The following is a 15,630-nucleotide window of genomic DNA, read 5'->3' as shown; positions in this document are numbered from 1 at the left end:
CACCTCGGCCTCTCAGAGTGACTTCATTCTTTTCTGTTGCTGAAAAATATTTAATTGTACAGATAGACCACATTTTGCTTATCCACTTATTGGTTAATGGAAATTTGTGTTGTTTCCACCTTCCAATTAAACCTCTTTCCTTTATAAATTACCGCAATCTTGGGTATGTATTAGCAGAGTGAGGACGGACCAATACAGGGGAATCTGAAAGGGCTATAGTAAAGTGACATTTAGCCAGTGACTTGAAAGGAGCAGGTAGCAAACACTCCACGCAGCTATTTGAGAGGAAAACAGTTGGGGCAGAGAGATCTGAAGTTGTTACCAGAAAAGGGTCCTGATCCAGGCCCCAAGACGGGGTTCTTGGATCTCATTCAAGAAATAATTCAGAGCAAGTCCACAGTGTAAAGTGAAAGTAAATTTATTGAGAAAGTAAAGGAATCAAAGGATGGCTACTTCAGACAGAGCAGGGCATTCCCAGAAGTAAGAGGAGGAACATGCCCACCTTAGGTGCGGTGCTTGTTTATATATAAGACAACAAAGTAAAAGATCATACGGGAGGTGTGCTCTACCACAAGAGTTCCTGACAAAGGATTGTTAATCGTTGTGTAACTACTGTCTTCCACAACAATCTCTATTATTAATATTAAAATGAAACTTCTTTACTTCTTTTCTTTCTTTTTTTTTTTTTTTTTGAGATGGAGTCTTGCTCTGTCACCAGGCTGGAGTGCAGTGGTGCGATCTCGGCTCACTGCAACCTCCATCTCCCGGGTTCAAGTGATCTTCTTGGCTCAGCCTCCCAAGTAGCTGGGACTACAGGCATGCGCCACCACGCCCAACTAATTTTTTGTATTTTTAGTAGTGACGGGGTTTCACCATGTTGGCCAGGATGGTCTTGATGTGTTGACCTCGTGATCCACCTGCCTTGGCCTGCCAAAGTGCTGCAATTACAGGCGTGAACCACCACGTCCAGCCTAAAGTGAAACTTATTCTTAAACTAAGAATGCTTTTGTTCTTAAGATATTGACACATCAGGACATTTCCTGGGTCCATTAATTTCTGGGTTGGTTAAGTCCTGAGTCTGTCTGGAAAACATGATTAACCTGTTCCCTTAACTAACAACTTCTGGTGACATGGAATGCCTAACCTCCTGGGAACGCAGCCCAGCAGGTCTGTCTCATTTTACCCAGCCCCTATTCAAGATATAATGGAAACATTATGGTGCCATTGTGGCCCAAGTGGTGAGATGGGTATGAAGTTCTAGGAGAACAAAAATTGAGTGTTGGGTCCAGACAAAGCCTTGTAGGGTCATGGAAGCCACTGTGAGAGCTAAGGCTTAACTCAGGGAGGAGAAGGCACTGGAGAGTTTGGAAAGGGAAGTGACCAGACTGGACTGGGGATTGAAACACGTCCTTCTGGCTTGTGCTTGGAGAATAGACAATGGTGAATGAGGAATGGAAGAGGAAGACCATTTAGAGACAATTGTAAGAAAGCAGGTGTGAGATGATGGTAGTGTGGTCCATGGCTATCACGTATGTATTGATGACAACCAATTCCATTCTGGTTGAATTTTGAGTCTAGGACAAGCTTTGCTGAAAGATTGCACATGAGGCCTCCGTGAGTCAAAAAAGACTCTAGCTGGATCAATGTTGTTAACACATGCAGTGCGGAAAAATATTAGATTCTTGTCCCTGGAAAGCAGAAGACAACTTGCTCACAGGCTCCACGTGGGCAGGAAAGGAGTGAAGCATGATTATTGGGTTGTCTACTGAGGAACCAGAAGGTCTGAGCTGCCACTGCTGAGGGGGTGACTCTGGGGCTGCAGATCCGGGAGCAGGGGTTTGGGATAACCTTTGGACAAGTCTAGTCTGAAAGGCCGATTACACAACCAGCTGGACAGGCTGACACAGCAAATGGATCCCATCTGGGGAAGTGTGAGCTATAAATATAAATAAGGGAAATGGCGAGGTGCAGTGGGTCACACCTGTAATCCCAGCACTTTGGGAGTCTGAAGCAGGCAGATCACTTGAACTCAGGAGTTCGATACCAGCCTGGGCAACATAGCGAGACCCCCATCTCTACAAAAAAATACAAAACTTAGCCAGGTATAGTGTGCACCTGTAGTCCCAGCTACTCTGGAGGCTGAGATGGAAGGATTGCTTGAGCTCAGGTGGTTGAGGTTGTACTGAGCCGTGACTGCACCACTGCACTCCAGCCTGGGTGACAGAGTGAGACCTTGTCTCAAAAAAAAAAAAAAAAAAAAAGAAAAAGAAAAGAAAAGAAAGTCATAGAGCTGGAATCACACTGTGTAGCCTTTTCAGAATGGCTTCTTTGCTTTTTTTTTTTTTTTTTTTTTGAGACGGAGTCTCGCTCTGTAGCCCAGGCTGGAGTGCAGTGGCCAGATCTCAGCTCACTGCAAGCTCCGCCTCCCGGGTTCACGCCATTCTCCTGCCTCAGCCTCCAAAGTAGCTGGGACTACAGGCGCTGCCACCTCGCCCGGCTATTTTTTGTATTTCTTAGTAGAGACGGGGTTTCACCGTGTTACCCAGGATGGTCTCGATCTCCTGACCTCGTGATCTGCCCATCTCGGCCTCCCAAAGTGCTGGGATTACAGGCTTGAGCCACCGCGCCCGGCCGCTTCTTTGCTTTTTAATACACATGGAAATGTCCTCCATGTCTCTGACAAAGATTTTTCACATCCTACTTTATGATAGTACATATATAATAGAAAACAACTGTTTTTTTTTTTTTTTTTTTTTGAGACGGAGTCTCGCTCTGTAGCCCAGGCTGGAGTACAGTGGCCGGATCTCAGCTCACTGCAAGCTCCGCCTCCCGGGTTCACGCCATTCTCCGGCCTCAGCTTCCCGAGTAGCTGGGACTACAGGCGCTGCCACCTCACCCGGCTAGTTTTTGTATTTCTTAGTAGAGACGGGGTTTCACCGTGTTACCCAGGATGGTCTCGATCTCCTGACCTCGTGATCCGCCCATCTCGGCCTCCCAAAGTGCTGGGATTACAGGCTTGAGCCACCGCGCCCGGCCGCTTCTTTGCTTTTTAATACACATGGAAATGTCCTCCATGTCTCTGACAAAGATTTTTCACATCCTACTTTATGATAGTACATATATAATAGAAAACAACATTTTATTTTGTATTAGGAAAACAAACGTGTTGATTTGAGATTTGGTGCGTTTTTTCCCCCAGTTGCAGCTCAAAAATCCTGCAGATTTAGCAGATTTAGAAGGGATCCCTGTTAATTGTGCGAAAGTTGATCATATGAATTGGGTCCTTCTTGTCATACCCACCTAAAACAGAGTTGAAACAGCTGTGGGAAGAAAAGCATTCAGGGCATGTAACACTGATCCAAGAATGTAATTCTCTGGAAGCCTGGCTGCTGAAACTCCCTGCTGTAACCTGAAACAAGTTTTATTTCATGGCTACTGAAAGGACACACTGCAACTCTAAAACTAGTTTTGTAACTGAACAGTCTAGCCTGAAAATGCACTTTAAAAGTTTTTTTCCGGGCCGGGCGCGGTGGCTCAAGCCTGTAATCCCAGCACTTTGGGAGGCCGAGGCGGGCGGATCACAAGGTCAGGAGATCGAGACCACAGTGAAACCCCGTCTCTACTAAAAATACAAAAAATTAGCCGGGCGCGGTGGCGGGCGCCTGTAGTCCCAGCTACTCAGGAGGCTGAGGCAGGAGAATGGCGGGAACCCGGGAGGCGGAGCTTGCAGTGAGCCGAGATCGCGCCACTGCACTCCAGCCTGGGCAACAGCGTGAGACTCCGTCTCAAAAAAAAAAAAAAGTTTTTTTCCTTTTTCTAATTTTTCCCTAGTCTTGCGATATAACCTTGAACCTTACCACAGAATCTTTTCTTCTTGTTAATCTTAAAATACAGCCTTGAAATGTACTTTCTTTGAAACACCATGTCCACCACTTCTCACCATACACTCCCTTAGACCATGCACATTTGTCCAATTGTATGCTAGTATCTAATTATGTGCTTACTCAGAAGTTCCTGGGGATAATCTTGAGACAGACTTGGTAGGCATATGGACCTATCTGTGAAATTTCAGAGATTACTTCAAGGCAGTTAGTCAACCACCGGGCCATTATTGAAATGCAGCTAGCCCACACTCCAGGTGGACCATGGCTTGAGACATCCACCAGAACAAGACATGCAGACCTAGTACTCAGCACCCCTCCTGCACACCTCCCAGTCCAAGTTCACATCCTTGGACTCAAAAACTCTGTTTTGAGCAAAACTCCGTCTCAAAAAAAAAAAAAAAAGCAAAAAAACAATAACAAACCAAACCAAACCAAACCAAAAAAGTTCTGTGAGACCTTCACTTTTTTCACCAGCTGATACTTCCCAAACACGATTCTGCCACCATTTTTGAATGACCACATAGTCATTATAATGGTAGCAGTGGCTGATCTGGAGGGGCCGCTGTGATGATGCCCGCTGCAAATGGGGAGGCACAGCCAGGGCTGCATGGTCCGTGGAGCCCATGGGGGCTGGAAACAGGTGATCCCAGTGGGATCCCAGCCCCGAGCTGTACTGAGTTGTCAGGACGGGAGCCCTGTGCTTCCAGGCGCAGCTGCAGCCACCTAGTCGCGGCTCCAGACAGGGCGTCCCTGCACTCTTGGGGACCTGGGACGCACCCTTTCTCCACAGGCCCAAAAGTGCCCGCTCCCACTCCCTGGCCTCTCCCCACTCTCGCACCTGCTCCATGGCAGAGCAAAGTTGTGGACGTGTCAAGATAGCCAAGCCTGGGAGCTATCACGACCCGGCCAAATGTGTGTGCACTCGGGGCAGTGATGACATGCCAGCCCCCCACCACTTCGACCTGCTCCAGAAACTGCTTCTGAGGCTGACACTTTGGGCACCAAGGACAGGGGAAGGAGGCCGGGGGCACTGAGGGTGGCTCGGGGCGGGCCTGCAGGCGACCTTCAGCATGGACAGCCTGGGCGTCATGGACAGCATGTTGATGGCCATGAGAGGCAGACAGGTTCCTAGGTGGGAAGGGGTGGGTTTTCTGTGAAACCCCACCTTCAAGCCACGGATGGTCTGAAGCCTGGAAGCCACGCTGCCAGTTCCAGGTGGAGTCTGTGATCCACAGAGAGAAGTTCCTTGATGCCTTTCGGCCAATGGGATGGTGCTTTTCCCAGGCCTGCCCATGGCTGACTGTGGGCCAATCAGCATGCACTTCCTCCCACCCATGGACCAATCAGTACACACTGTCTCCATTCTGAGCCCATAAAAAACACTAGACTGAGCCAGACTCAGACTCTGGAGACTCTTTCTTTGCAGGTGTAAGCTACTCACTTCAGGTTTCCTCTCCACTGAGGGCTGTTGGGTCGTCCAGTAAAGCCCTTCTCTGCCTTGCTCACCATCCAGTTGTCTGCATAACCTCATTCTTTCTGGACGTGGGATAAGAACTTGGGGGACAAGAACTTAGGACCCAACGAACAGCAGGAGAGAAAGGGGCTGTAACACATTCCTGGCTGAGTAGCCATGTTCCTGGGCTGCATGAGTGAAAAATGGCGACTCTTCTGGGGGCCCAGACTTTGGGATTCCCCGAGCCAGAGCTGTTACACTGTAGCCCTCCTGCCCTCAGCCAGCACTGGGTGGCTGCCCCGGACGACGGGAAGCAGCAGCCGGCCAGAGCAGGGCGGCGGGACTAAAAGAGATACATCACAAACAAGCTGAAAACACACCCCTCCCAAAACACACCTCCCCGCTTGCCAGGCCGCAGGCGACGGGAAGGAGAGAAGAGCTGTGGCTCTTCCGGGAGCCCAGACTCGAGACTCCGGAGCCAGGGCTGTGACACGCTGCAACACCCTCTTTGGGGCTCTGCTGTTCATGGTGTCTCCGAGCTTTCCAGCGCCACCACTTTTCTCTCGTCTGGATGCTGGTGCCTGCAGCAGAAGCCGCCTGCAGTATGTCTGGTCCAGCTGCAGCCTTACAAGGAGCCGGCGCCTGTGCCAGCGCATGGAGCTGCCCGCCCCACCGCAGCAGCCAGCGTGCCTGGCTGTGGGCAGTGGCCGAACCCTTCACTTGCTCGTTCACACACCCCTTGCGGCTCCGCGCCTGGCTCACCCTTGGTAGCTGTGGGATCCAGATGCAGCCTACTGGGCCGAGTGGGTGGAACAAGCCCAGCGGGTGTGAGCAAAACTCAAGCAGAGGCGCGACTACAGAGGTTTCTGGCTGGCGAATCGACACCCATTATTAGTAGCTTTCTGTAATTTGTATTTTACAATTCTTTTCCTGAGATCATATCAATTTTTTAAGCATAACAGCCCTATAATAATGGGGGCAAAGTGCCGGGCGCAGTGACTCACGCCTGTAATCCCAGCACTTTGGGAGGCCGAGGCGGGTGGATCACCTGAGGTCAGGAGTTCGAGACCAGCCTGGCCAATATGGTGAAACTCCGTCTCTACTAAAAATACAAATACAAAAAAAAAAAAAAAAAAAAAAAAAAAATTAGCCGGGCATGGTGGCGGGCGCCTGTAATCCCAGCTTCTTGGGAAGCTGAGGCAGGAGAATCGCTTGAACGCGGGAGACAGAGGTTGCCGTGAGCCAAGATCGCACCATTGCACTCCAGTCTGGGCAACAAGAGCGAAACTGATGGGGGCAAAGATAATCATTTCAGCGATGAGAAGAGATGTTGAATTTAAGATACTCCCTACATTTGAGATTCAGAGCACCCTTTGTTCCACCTGTGAATGCTCTGGCTCGCCATCGTGCTTTTCAAAATAGCATTCCTTTTGTTGTTCTCTTTCTGAGCTTGATGTCAAATTATCAAAAGGAAGTGAATAAAAAGACGTAGAGAAAGTGAGATTAGATGCATACAAGTGTTGCTTAGTAAATTGGACACAATGTTTAACTATACACGCATGAGAGTTATTTTCTGTGGGGCCGGGAGACAGGGATCTGCTTATGTCCTGCTGCTACAGGGTGCTTCCGTATCCCACTTTCACCCTCTTTGTCATGAACCTGTGTGAAGTGTTTTTTTTTCTTGTCCCTAATCAAACATATAGAGACTGAGAAAACTGACTCCAGGGCTTGAGTGCATGCGTTTGAATTACAACATTATTTTCTTTTTTTTTCTTTTTTGAGACAGAGTCTCGCTCTGTCCCCCAGGCTGGAGTGCGGTGGCGTGATCTCAGCTTACTGCAAGCTCCCCCTCCCAGGTTCACACCATTCTCCTGCCTCAGCCAACGGAGTAGCTGGGACTACAGGCTCCCGCCACCACACCCAGCTAATTTTTTTTTTTTTTTTTTTTTTTTTTTTTTTGGTATTTTTTGTATTTTAGAGACGGCGTTTCGCTGTGTTAGGCAGGATGGTCTCGATATCCTCAACTCGCGATCCGCCCGCCTCGGCCCCCCGAAGTGCTGGGATTACAGGCCTGAGCCACCGCGCCCGGCCGCAACATAGTCATTTTTATTTGCTTTCTCTTCCAGTGGATATATTTTGTGACTGATTGACTGTATGTAATAATATGTGCATTTGGATATGTGCCTCTGGGAACACATGAAATGACACGTCTTCAAACAAATAAACACTCTCAGACAGCAATCGGTAGAAACCTGGATACGTCTCCTTTAAGAAAGAGCGAAGCCCCGCCTCCGCCCCAATCTGGAGTGTCCATTTCCCAGCGCCCCCTACAGAGGTTTGGCCTTTACTTCCGGAAGGAGGTGGAGGCGACCCTCATTCTCCCGCAGTGCCTACAACATTACCCAGAATGGCCTGCGTTGGGCGACGGCGACCTTCAGCCAATGAGGCCTCCGAAAGGTGGCGCTTCCGTAAGCGCACGCGCGGTCGCGGCGGGACTTCGTCGTCCTCTTCGTGGCGGTCGTTTTGGCATTTGTCCGGACTCTTTCCTTGGTAGAAAGCAGCGGAGCGATGAGTCAGCATCATCCGTGACTGACTGAGAAGGCGCAAAAGCAGTCTTCCTCGCTGCACAGAGGCGAAGCTGAGGTTCGGCGGCGCCCGGCCCGGCCCGGAATAAGGACTTCCTCTCTTGTCCCCCTCCGCCCACAGAGTCCGATGGCGGCGGCTGAGCTGACGGCCCCGGCCCAGGTAAGTGCCGCATCCTCCGGACCTTCCCCGACCTCCCCACGCGAGTCGTAGCACCCCGAGGGCGCCTGGTCGCGGCCTTGCAGCCCAGGACAGGACATGGGGGCTCGCCGGAGGGGCGCCCGTTTCCAACACCTGGTGTGCTAGGAAAGGGAGGGCGTGACTGCAACGGGTCCCTGATGAGAGGCGCCACCGAGCCCTGGGGCACAGAGGTGACACAGCTAGTGCGAGGGCACCCGGCTCCGAGGCCAGGCATGGGGCTTCAGGGAGGCCTGAGCCCATTTAATACCGCCATGGATGCCCTTCTCTGAGGCCTGGCTCTTTCCACGTTTCCCTTGGCTGTAGAGGGGTTTATGAAACCTACGCCAGGAAGGGGAGGGTTTTCCAGTCTCTCACTAGCCTTAACTCCCATCCACAGGTTCTCTGGGTTGCGGAGTGTCATTCCCCCAGCCCTTAGTTCTGAAGACATTGGGTGAACCCCAAGCCCAGGGTTCTATGTCCATGTTAGTCTGTATATAGAGTTGTTCCAATTTCTGGCAGCCAATATGAACAGGTGTGGAAGGTTTTTCCAGAAAGGTACAAGATGTGCAAATGCTTAGGTGCAGTACGGAGCTGGAAGCATTTGTGAAGCCACAAGTCTCCTTGCTTTCTGGTGGGAAGCAAAGAACAGGAGGATAGGTGTCAGGACTGCAGTGGCTGCCTGAGAAGTTGAGTGTGTTTTCAGGAGGTAATAGCAAGTGTGAATCAAAAAGTTATTACCAAGGTCTTCACAGGCTTCATCTGTGTGCACAGTGGGGCACAAACTGTGGGGTTGAGGAAGGAGGAAGAAAAATCAGGGTAGACTAGTCCAAGTGAGGGTTACTGGCCCAGGATCGTGGTTTAGGAGATGTGGTTAGATTCTGGATGCGCGGTTTCAAAAGGGACAACTAAATTACATAATGTAGGTGGTGAGGGAGTGAAACCGAGGATTCCAAGAAGACCCCCGGGTTTTTGGTATTAGTAGCTGTAGGGAAAGAAGTTTCATCAACTAAGATGAACAAATTGGCAATAGGAGTAATATTCACTAGGGATATCAGGTTTATTTGGGTCATGCTAAGAGTCACATCTTTCAGAGCCTACTAAATGCAGGCGTTAAGTGGGCAGGTGAACACGCAGGTCTTGAAATCTAGGGAGTAGTGACCAGGCGCGATGGCTCACGCTTGTAATCCCAGCACTTTGGGAGCCTGAGGCAAGTGGATCAGAAGATCGAGACCATCCTGGCTAACACGGTGAAACACCATCTCTACTAAAAATAGAAAAATTAACCAGGCATGGTGGCGGGCGCCTGTAGTCCCACCTACTAGGGAGGCTGAGGCAGGAGAATGGCGTGAACCCGGGAGGTGGAGCTTGCAGTGAGCTGAAATCACGCCATTGCACTCCAGCCTGGGCGACAGAGCGGGACTCCGTCTCAAAAACAAAACAAAACAAAACAAAACAGTAGTTCAGGGTGCAGATATTCAAGATGTGGCTGTTGTGTGCACCGAGGTGAGTGAGCTGTGGGTCACAGGCGGGGCAAGCTCTAGATTTTGGTTGTAAAGCTGTTAGTGGGCCAAGATGGGGAGGAGGATGATGGAGTAAGTGGTCATGAAGGCAGGGTATGAAAAAGACAGTGTAGTTTGGCAGGGGCCAGGGCTCCCAGGAGAAGAATGGACATGAGACAGATGCAAATGCATAGGCCATTCAGGACAGAACTTGTGCTTATTCACCACTTTGTAGGTATCCAGGATTTTGTGATAACTTGATGGGGCCTGGGTGTTTCATTCAGGCTTGAATATTAAATTAATGTCACGTGGTCATTTGTGAGAGTCATTGTGTGTGAGATGAGCGACCAGTGAGGCTGGGATTTAAATGAGCTTTAGGTGTATAGTGACTGCCAAGGGGATGGTAAGTGCAGCACAGAAGTTGAATAGGGCCATGGCGTGAACCAGGGAGGCAGAGATTGCAGTGAGCTGAGATCTTACCACTGCACTCCAGCCTGAGCGACAGAGTGAGACTCCGTCTCAAAATAAATAAATAAATAAATAAACTGTTGATCTCATTTGTCCAGTGTCACGTGTCTGTATTTGGCTGTTGGTTATCCACTCTCTTTTTTTTGTGGGGTGACTCAGTCTTGGTCCGTCACCCATGCTGGAGTGCAGTGGCATGATCTCGGCTCACTGCAACCTCCACCTCTCCACCTCCTGGGTTCTAGTGATTCTCCTGCCTCGCCTCCTGAGTAACTGGTACTACAGCCCCGTGCCACCACACCTGGCTAATTTTTTATATTTTTAGTAGAGATGGGGTTTTACCGTGTTAGCCAGGATGGTCTCGATCTCCTGACTTCGTGATCTGCCCACCTCAGCCTCCCAAAGTGCTGGGATTACAGGCATGAGCCACTTTGCCCGGCCCAGGTTATCCACTCTTTCACCCAGGTAGCATGTGGGGAGGCCAGGATTTGGTATGGAACGTAGTGGTGGTCACGGTCATATGGCAGTGGGATGTGGAGACCTGAGGTATATGCAGTATAATGAATGATATGCACTTGGAGAGGGAGTGTACCTGATGGCCCCAGTGCCCCCGCTGAGACTTACGTGACCTTGGTGATACCAGAGGAATGCTTGTCAGGAAGGAGTGGTTGCCCTTACGCCATGCCCACAGCTTAGATACATGTATTTGTTCACCTGCCTCTTGTTACTGATGGCTGCAACCGGTGACCAAGAGCCCCATTAGGAGACGACAGCACCAGTTGACTGCTTTCTCCTCTGAGTTGGGGAACTTGGAGAGAGGATGGGGTAAATGTGTGAGGGGAAGGATTATGGATCCTGAGAGGAGGAACCGTTTGTGGTTTCATCTGTCCCCATCCTGGCAGGGCGTTGTGACGTTTGAGGACGTGGCTGTGTACTTCTCCTGGAAGGAATGGGGTCTCCTTGATGAGGCTCAGAAATGCCTGTACCATGATGTGATGCTGGAGAACTTGACACTTACAACCTCCCTGGGTAAGGTCCTCACACCCACCTCTGTTCCCCGAGCTAGTCTTTGCTCTTACCCTTTCCCCAGGGACAGATATGTCTTCACAAGAGGACCCTTGACACAGCTTCCTGTTCCTGGGTAGGTGCTGCAGTTGGTAGGGCTGAGGTTGCATGTTGCCTGCTTTTCTCCGTGAGCAGGCAACACCTGCTTCCCTTTCATGTGGAAAGATTCAGAGTCAGGCTTCTTATAGTCAGCCTCATGGATCTCACCTTGTTTGCGTCTCCCTGACCAGGTGGCATTGCCCAGATCTGAGGCTCCTGGAGGCCCTGGAGACCCAGGTTCTACTTCCTTCCTCTAGGGTACACTTCCTCACGCCTGCCTCTGCCAGCAGTTATGTGGACTATGAGTGGCTCTTGCAAAATCCTCCTCTGAATTTCTCCTTGTATTGTTTTCTTTTCCTGTGGGCTATCATATGCAGAGTCATTCTGGGCTGGTCTTGGGTACTTGCATATTCCAAGTTCCATGTTCTTGATCGTAGGGGTCAGGTGAACAGGCCCTATGGTTCCGAGGATGGCTGTGATTCCCCACAGCAAGGTGGACTCAGAGGGATCCTGGCCCTAGGGACCGCCTAAAGGAGGACATTCTGTCAGGGTTATGTCCAAATCATACCAGAAACATATCCTGTTTGACTAATATTTTGGTGCTAATGACATTTGGGGCCAAACCTCATTACTGCCTTTTCTTTCCCATTCTGGACACTTAGCCTGCTTGTCAGCTCTATACCTGGTTTCTGTGTCTCTTACTTGCAGCCTGGGGTTAATCCCCACATCTCTGGACTCCATGTCTCACCCATTTTTCTCACTGCCTTATCTGCAGTGCTCTTCAGTGTTGGCCTCTACATAGTATGTTATGAGGTGTCCAATGTCCACGTATGTCAGCTGCTATTTTGTTGTCACATTTTCTTGGACCAGGACACATACCTGTACACAATGCACGTGTTAGCAGGAGAACAGATCTCACTGAAAATTGCTGTAGAGGAATGAGTTGTGTATCCTGCTTCTTCTCCATGTTTCTCATCCCATGGCTGTGTTTTTTAACTCAGGAGCCCTCCCCAGTTCCGTGATCTTTAGAGGCCCAGTTCTGCTAGGCAGCCCCATCTTAAACTTGAACCCAACACCTTGGTCCTGGAAACAACCCCATGGACTCAGTTCCTGGGTTTGTTGGATGCACATTTGTCTGTGGGCTACCCCCATGCCACTAAAGTCAGCATGCTCTTCACCATCATTTTCTTTCTTTCAGGTGGTTGTGGAGCAGGGGATGAGGAGGCACCTTATCAGCAGAGCACTTCTTCACAGCGGGTGTCACAGGTTAGGCTTCCTAAGGCCCTTCCTTCTCCCCAGAAGACCAACCCCTGTGAGATATGTGGCCCAGTCTTGAGAGAGATTTTGCACTTGCTTGAGCACCAGGGAACACACCATGGTCAGAAACTGTATACAGATGGGGCCTGTAGGAAACAGTTACAATTTACTGCATACCTTCATCAGCACCAGAAGCAGCATGTTGGACAGAAGCACTTCAGAAGCAATGGGGGCAGAGACATGTTTTTGAACAGCTGCACATTTGAAGTATCTGGGAAGCCCTTTACTTGCAAGGAGGTTGGGAAGGATTTCCTGGCGCGATCAAGATTTCTTCAGCAACAGGCTACTCACACCAGAAAGAAGTCAAACAGAACCAAGAGTGCAGTGGCCTTTCACAGTGTAAAAAATCATTACAACTGGGGAGAATGTGTGAAAGCTTTCAGCTACAAACATGTACGTGTTCAGCACCAGGGAGATCTCATTAGGGAAAGATCTTACATGTGCAGTGAATGTGGGAAATCTTTTAGCACAAGCTGTAGCCTCAGTGATCATTTGAGAGTTCACACTTCAGAAAAGCCTTATACATGTGGGGAATGTGGGAAATCCTATAGGCAAAGCTCGAGCCTTATTACGCACCGAAGAGTTCACACTGGAGTAAGACCTCATCAATGTGATGAATGTGGAAAATTATTTAACAGGAAGTATGATCTTCTTATACATCAGAGAGTTCATACTGGAGAAAGGCCTTACAAGTGCAGTGAATGTGGGAAATCCTTTAGCCATAGCTCCAGCCTCATTACACACCAGAGAATTCATACTGGAATGAGGCCTTATGAGTGCAGTGAATGTGGGAAATCCTTTATCCATAGTTCTAGCCTTATTACACACCAGAGAGTTCACACTGGTACAAAGCCTTATATGTGCAGTGAATGTGGGAAATCCTTTAGCCAGAGCTGTCACCTCATTAAACACCGGAGACTTCACATTGGAGAAGGGCCTTATGAGTGTAGTGAATGTGGGAAATTGTTTACTTATAGATCTCGTTTCTTCCAACACCAGAAAGTTCATACTGGAGTAAGATCTCATGAATGTCATGAATGTGGAAAATTATTTAGCAGGAAATTTGACCTCATTGTACATGAGAGAGTTCACACAGGAGAAAGGCCATATGAGTGTAGTGAATGTGGAAAATCCTTTACCTGTAAATCCTACCTCATCGCACACTGGAAAGTTCATACTGGAGCAAGGCCTTATGAATGTGGGGAATGTGGGAAATCATTTACCCATAGCTCTACACTCCTTCAACACCAGAGAGTTCACACTGGAGAAAGGCCTTATGAGTGCAATGAATGTGGGAAATTTTTTAGCCAGAGCTCCAGTCTCATTAGACATAGGAGAAGTCACACCGGAGAAAGGCCTTATAAGTGCAGTGAGTGTTGGAAATCCTTTAGTAACCGCTCTAGCCTCGTTAAACACCAAAGAGTTCACACTGGAGAAAGGCCTTATGAATGCAGTGAATGTGGAAAATCCTTTAGCCAGAGCTCTAACCTCAGTAATCACCAGCGAGTTCACAGTGGGGAAAGGCCTTATGAGTGTAGTGACTGTGGAAAATCTTTTACCTTCAACTCCAACCTCCTAAAACATCAGCATGTTCACAAGGGATAAAGGTTAGGTAACACACATAGGGCTGTTGTGGACTGAGAATTGTCCCTGCAGAATTCATAGATGTAAATAAACAAATAAATATGTATTTTCAATAACCATGCTTTATATCTAGTATATGTTATCTGAATTTTGTTTTATACAAATAAATTTATATGTGTACATACTACTTTGTCTCTCTTATGTCCACACATAAAACCAAATGGTTTCTTTTTAAAAAAAATCTTTATTTTTAAATGGACAAATTATAATTGTCCATGTTCCTGGAGTACATAGTGATGTTTTTTTAATACCTATAATTTAGAGTGATCAGAGTAATTAGCATATCCATCATCTCAAACATTCGTCTTTCCTTTATATTGGGAACATTCAGTCTCAATTGCCATTCTCCCAACAACCTGAAATTATATATTATTAACTTTAGTTCTCCGGTAGTGGTATAGAACACTAGAACTTACTCGTCTAGTTGTAATTTTGTAGACTTTAACCAATCTTTGTCTATTCCTGCCTACCCAATACCCTTCCCAGCCTCTAGTATCCTCTGTTCTACTTTTTACTTCTTTTTTTTTTTTTTTTTTTTTTTTTTTGAGACGGAGTCTGGCTCTGTCGCCCAGGCTGGAGTGCAGTGGCGCGATCTCGGCTCACTGCAAGCTCCGCCTCCCGGGTTCACGCCATTCTCCTGCCTCAGCCTCCCGAGTAGCTGGGACTACAGGCGCCCACAACCGCGCCCGGCTAATTTTTTGTATTTTTAGTAGAGACGGGGTTTCACCGTGGTCTCGATCTCCTGACCTTGTGATCCGCCCGCCTCGGCCTCCCAAAGTGCTGGGATTACAGGCGTGAGCCACCGCGCCCGGCCTCTACTTTTTACGTCTAAGAGATCAACTTTTGTTTTGTGGGGGTGGGGGACAGTCTTCCCCTGTCTCCCAGGCTTTTTTTTTTTTTTTTTTTGAGACGGACTTTTGCCCTTTTTGCCCAGGCTGGAGTGCAATGGCACAATCTTGGCTCACCGCAATTTCTGCCTCCCGGGTTCAAACGATTCTCCTGCCTCAGCCTCCCGAGTAGCTGGGATTACAGGCATGTGCCACCACCCCAGCTAATTTTATATTTTTAGTAAAGACATGGTTTCTCCATGTAGGTCAGGCTGGTCTTGAACTCCCAACCTCAGGTGATCCACCCGCCTTGACCTCCCAGAGTGCTGGGATTACCCGCGTGAGCCAGCGCACGTGACTTTTTTTTTTTTTTTAAGCTTCCACATACGAGTGGGAATGTGCATGTTTATGTTCCTGGCTTATTTCTCTTAAATAGTGTCCTCCATTTCCGTCCATGTTGCCTCAGGTGACAGGATTTCATTCTGCTCTTTGAATAGTATTCCTTTGTGTGTATAAACCACATTTTCTTTATCCATTTATCTGTTGTTGGACATCTAGGTTGATTCCATATTTTGGCTGTTGTGAATAGTGCTGCAGTAAACAGGGTGTCAATGTGTCTCCAATGTGATCATTTTCTTTCCTTTGGATAAAATCCCAGTAGGGCGATTGCTGGA

General features: G+C 48.6%; 1 protein-coding gene across 3 annotated transcripts; it reads left to right on the top strand.

Moving 5' to 3' along the window:
* The first annotated feature begins 7,798 nt into the window (after positions 1-7,798).
* On the top strand, positions 7,799-14,253 carry LOC105488069 (zinc finger protein 256). 3 transcript variants are annotated; one of them, XM_011751776.3, is made up of 3 exons: positions 7,799-8,082; positions 10,967-11,093; positions 12,367-14,253. In XM_011751776.3, exons 1-3 carry the CDS (start codon positions 8,050-8,052, stop codon positions 14,088-14,090), a joined length of 1,884 nt encoding a protein of 627 aa, XP_011750078.2. In that variant the 5' UTR covers positions 7,799-8,049; the 3' UTR covers positions 14,091-14,253. The 3 variants fall into 3 exon arrangements, with proteins under 3 accessions (XP_011750078.2, XP_070944212.1, XP_011750077.2); XM_071088111.1 differs by lacking the exon at positions 10,967-11,093; XM_011751775.2 differs by lacking the exon at positions 7,799-8,082 and having other exon boundaries at positions 9,521-11,093.
* The last annotated feature ends 1,377 nt before the right edge of the window (positions 14,254-15,630 follow it).

Source organism: Macaca nemestrina, chromosome 20 (assembly GCF_043159975.1).
Source record: "Macaca nemestrina isolate mMacNem1 chromosome 20, mMacNem.hap1, whole genome shotgun sequence".
NCBI lineage: Eukaryota > Metazoa > Chordata > Mammalia > Primates > Cercopithecidae > Macaca > Macaca nemestrina.
Note: the sequence above shows the minus strand (reverse complement) of the source record. Positions and strands in the feature narration are given on the sequence as shown.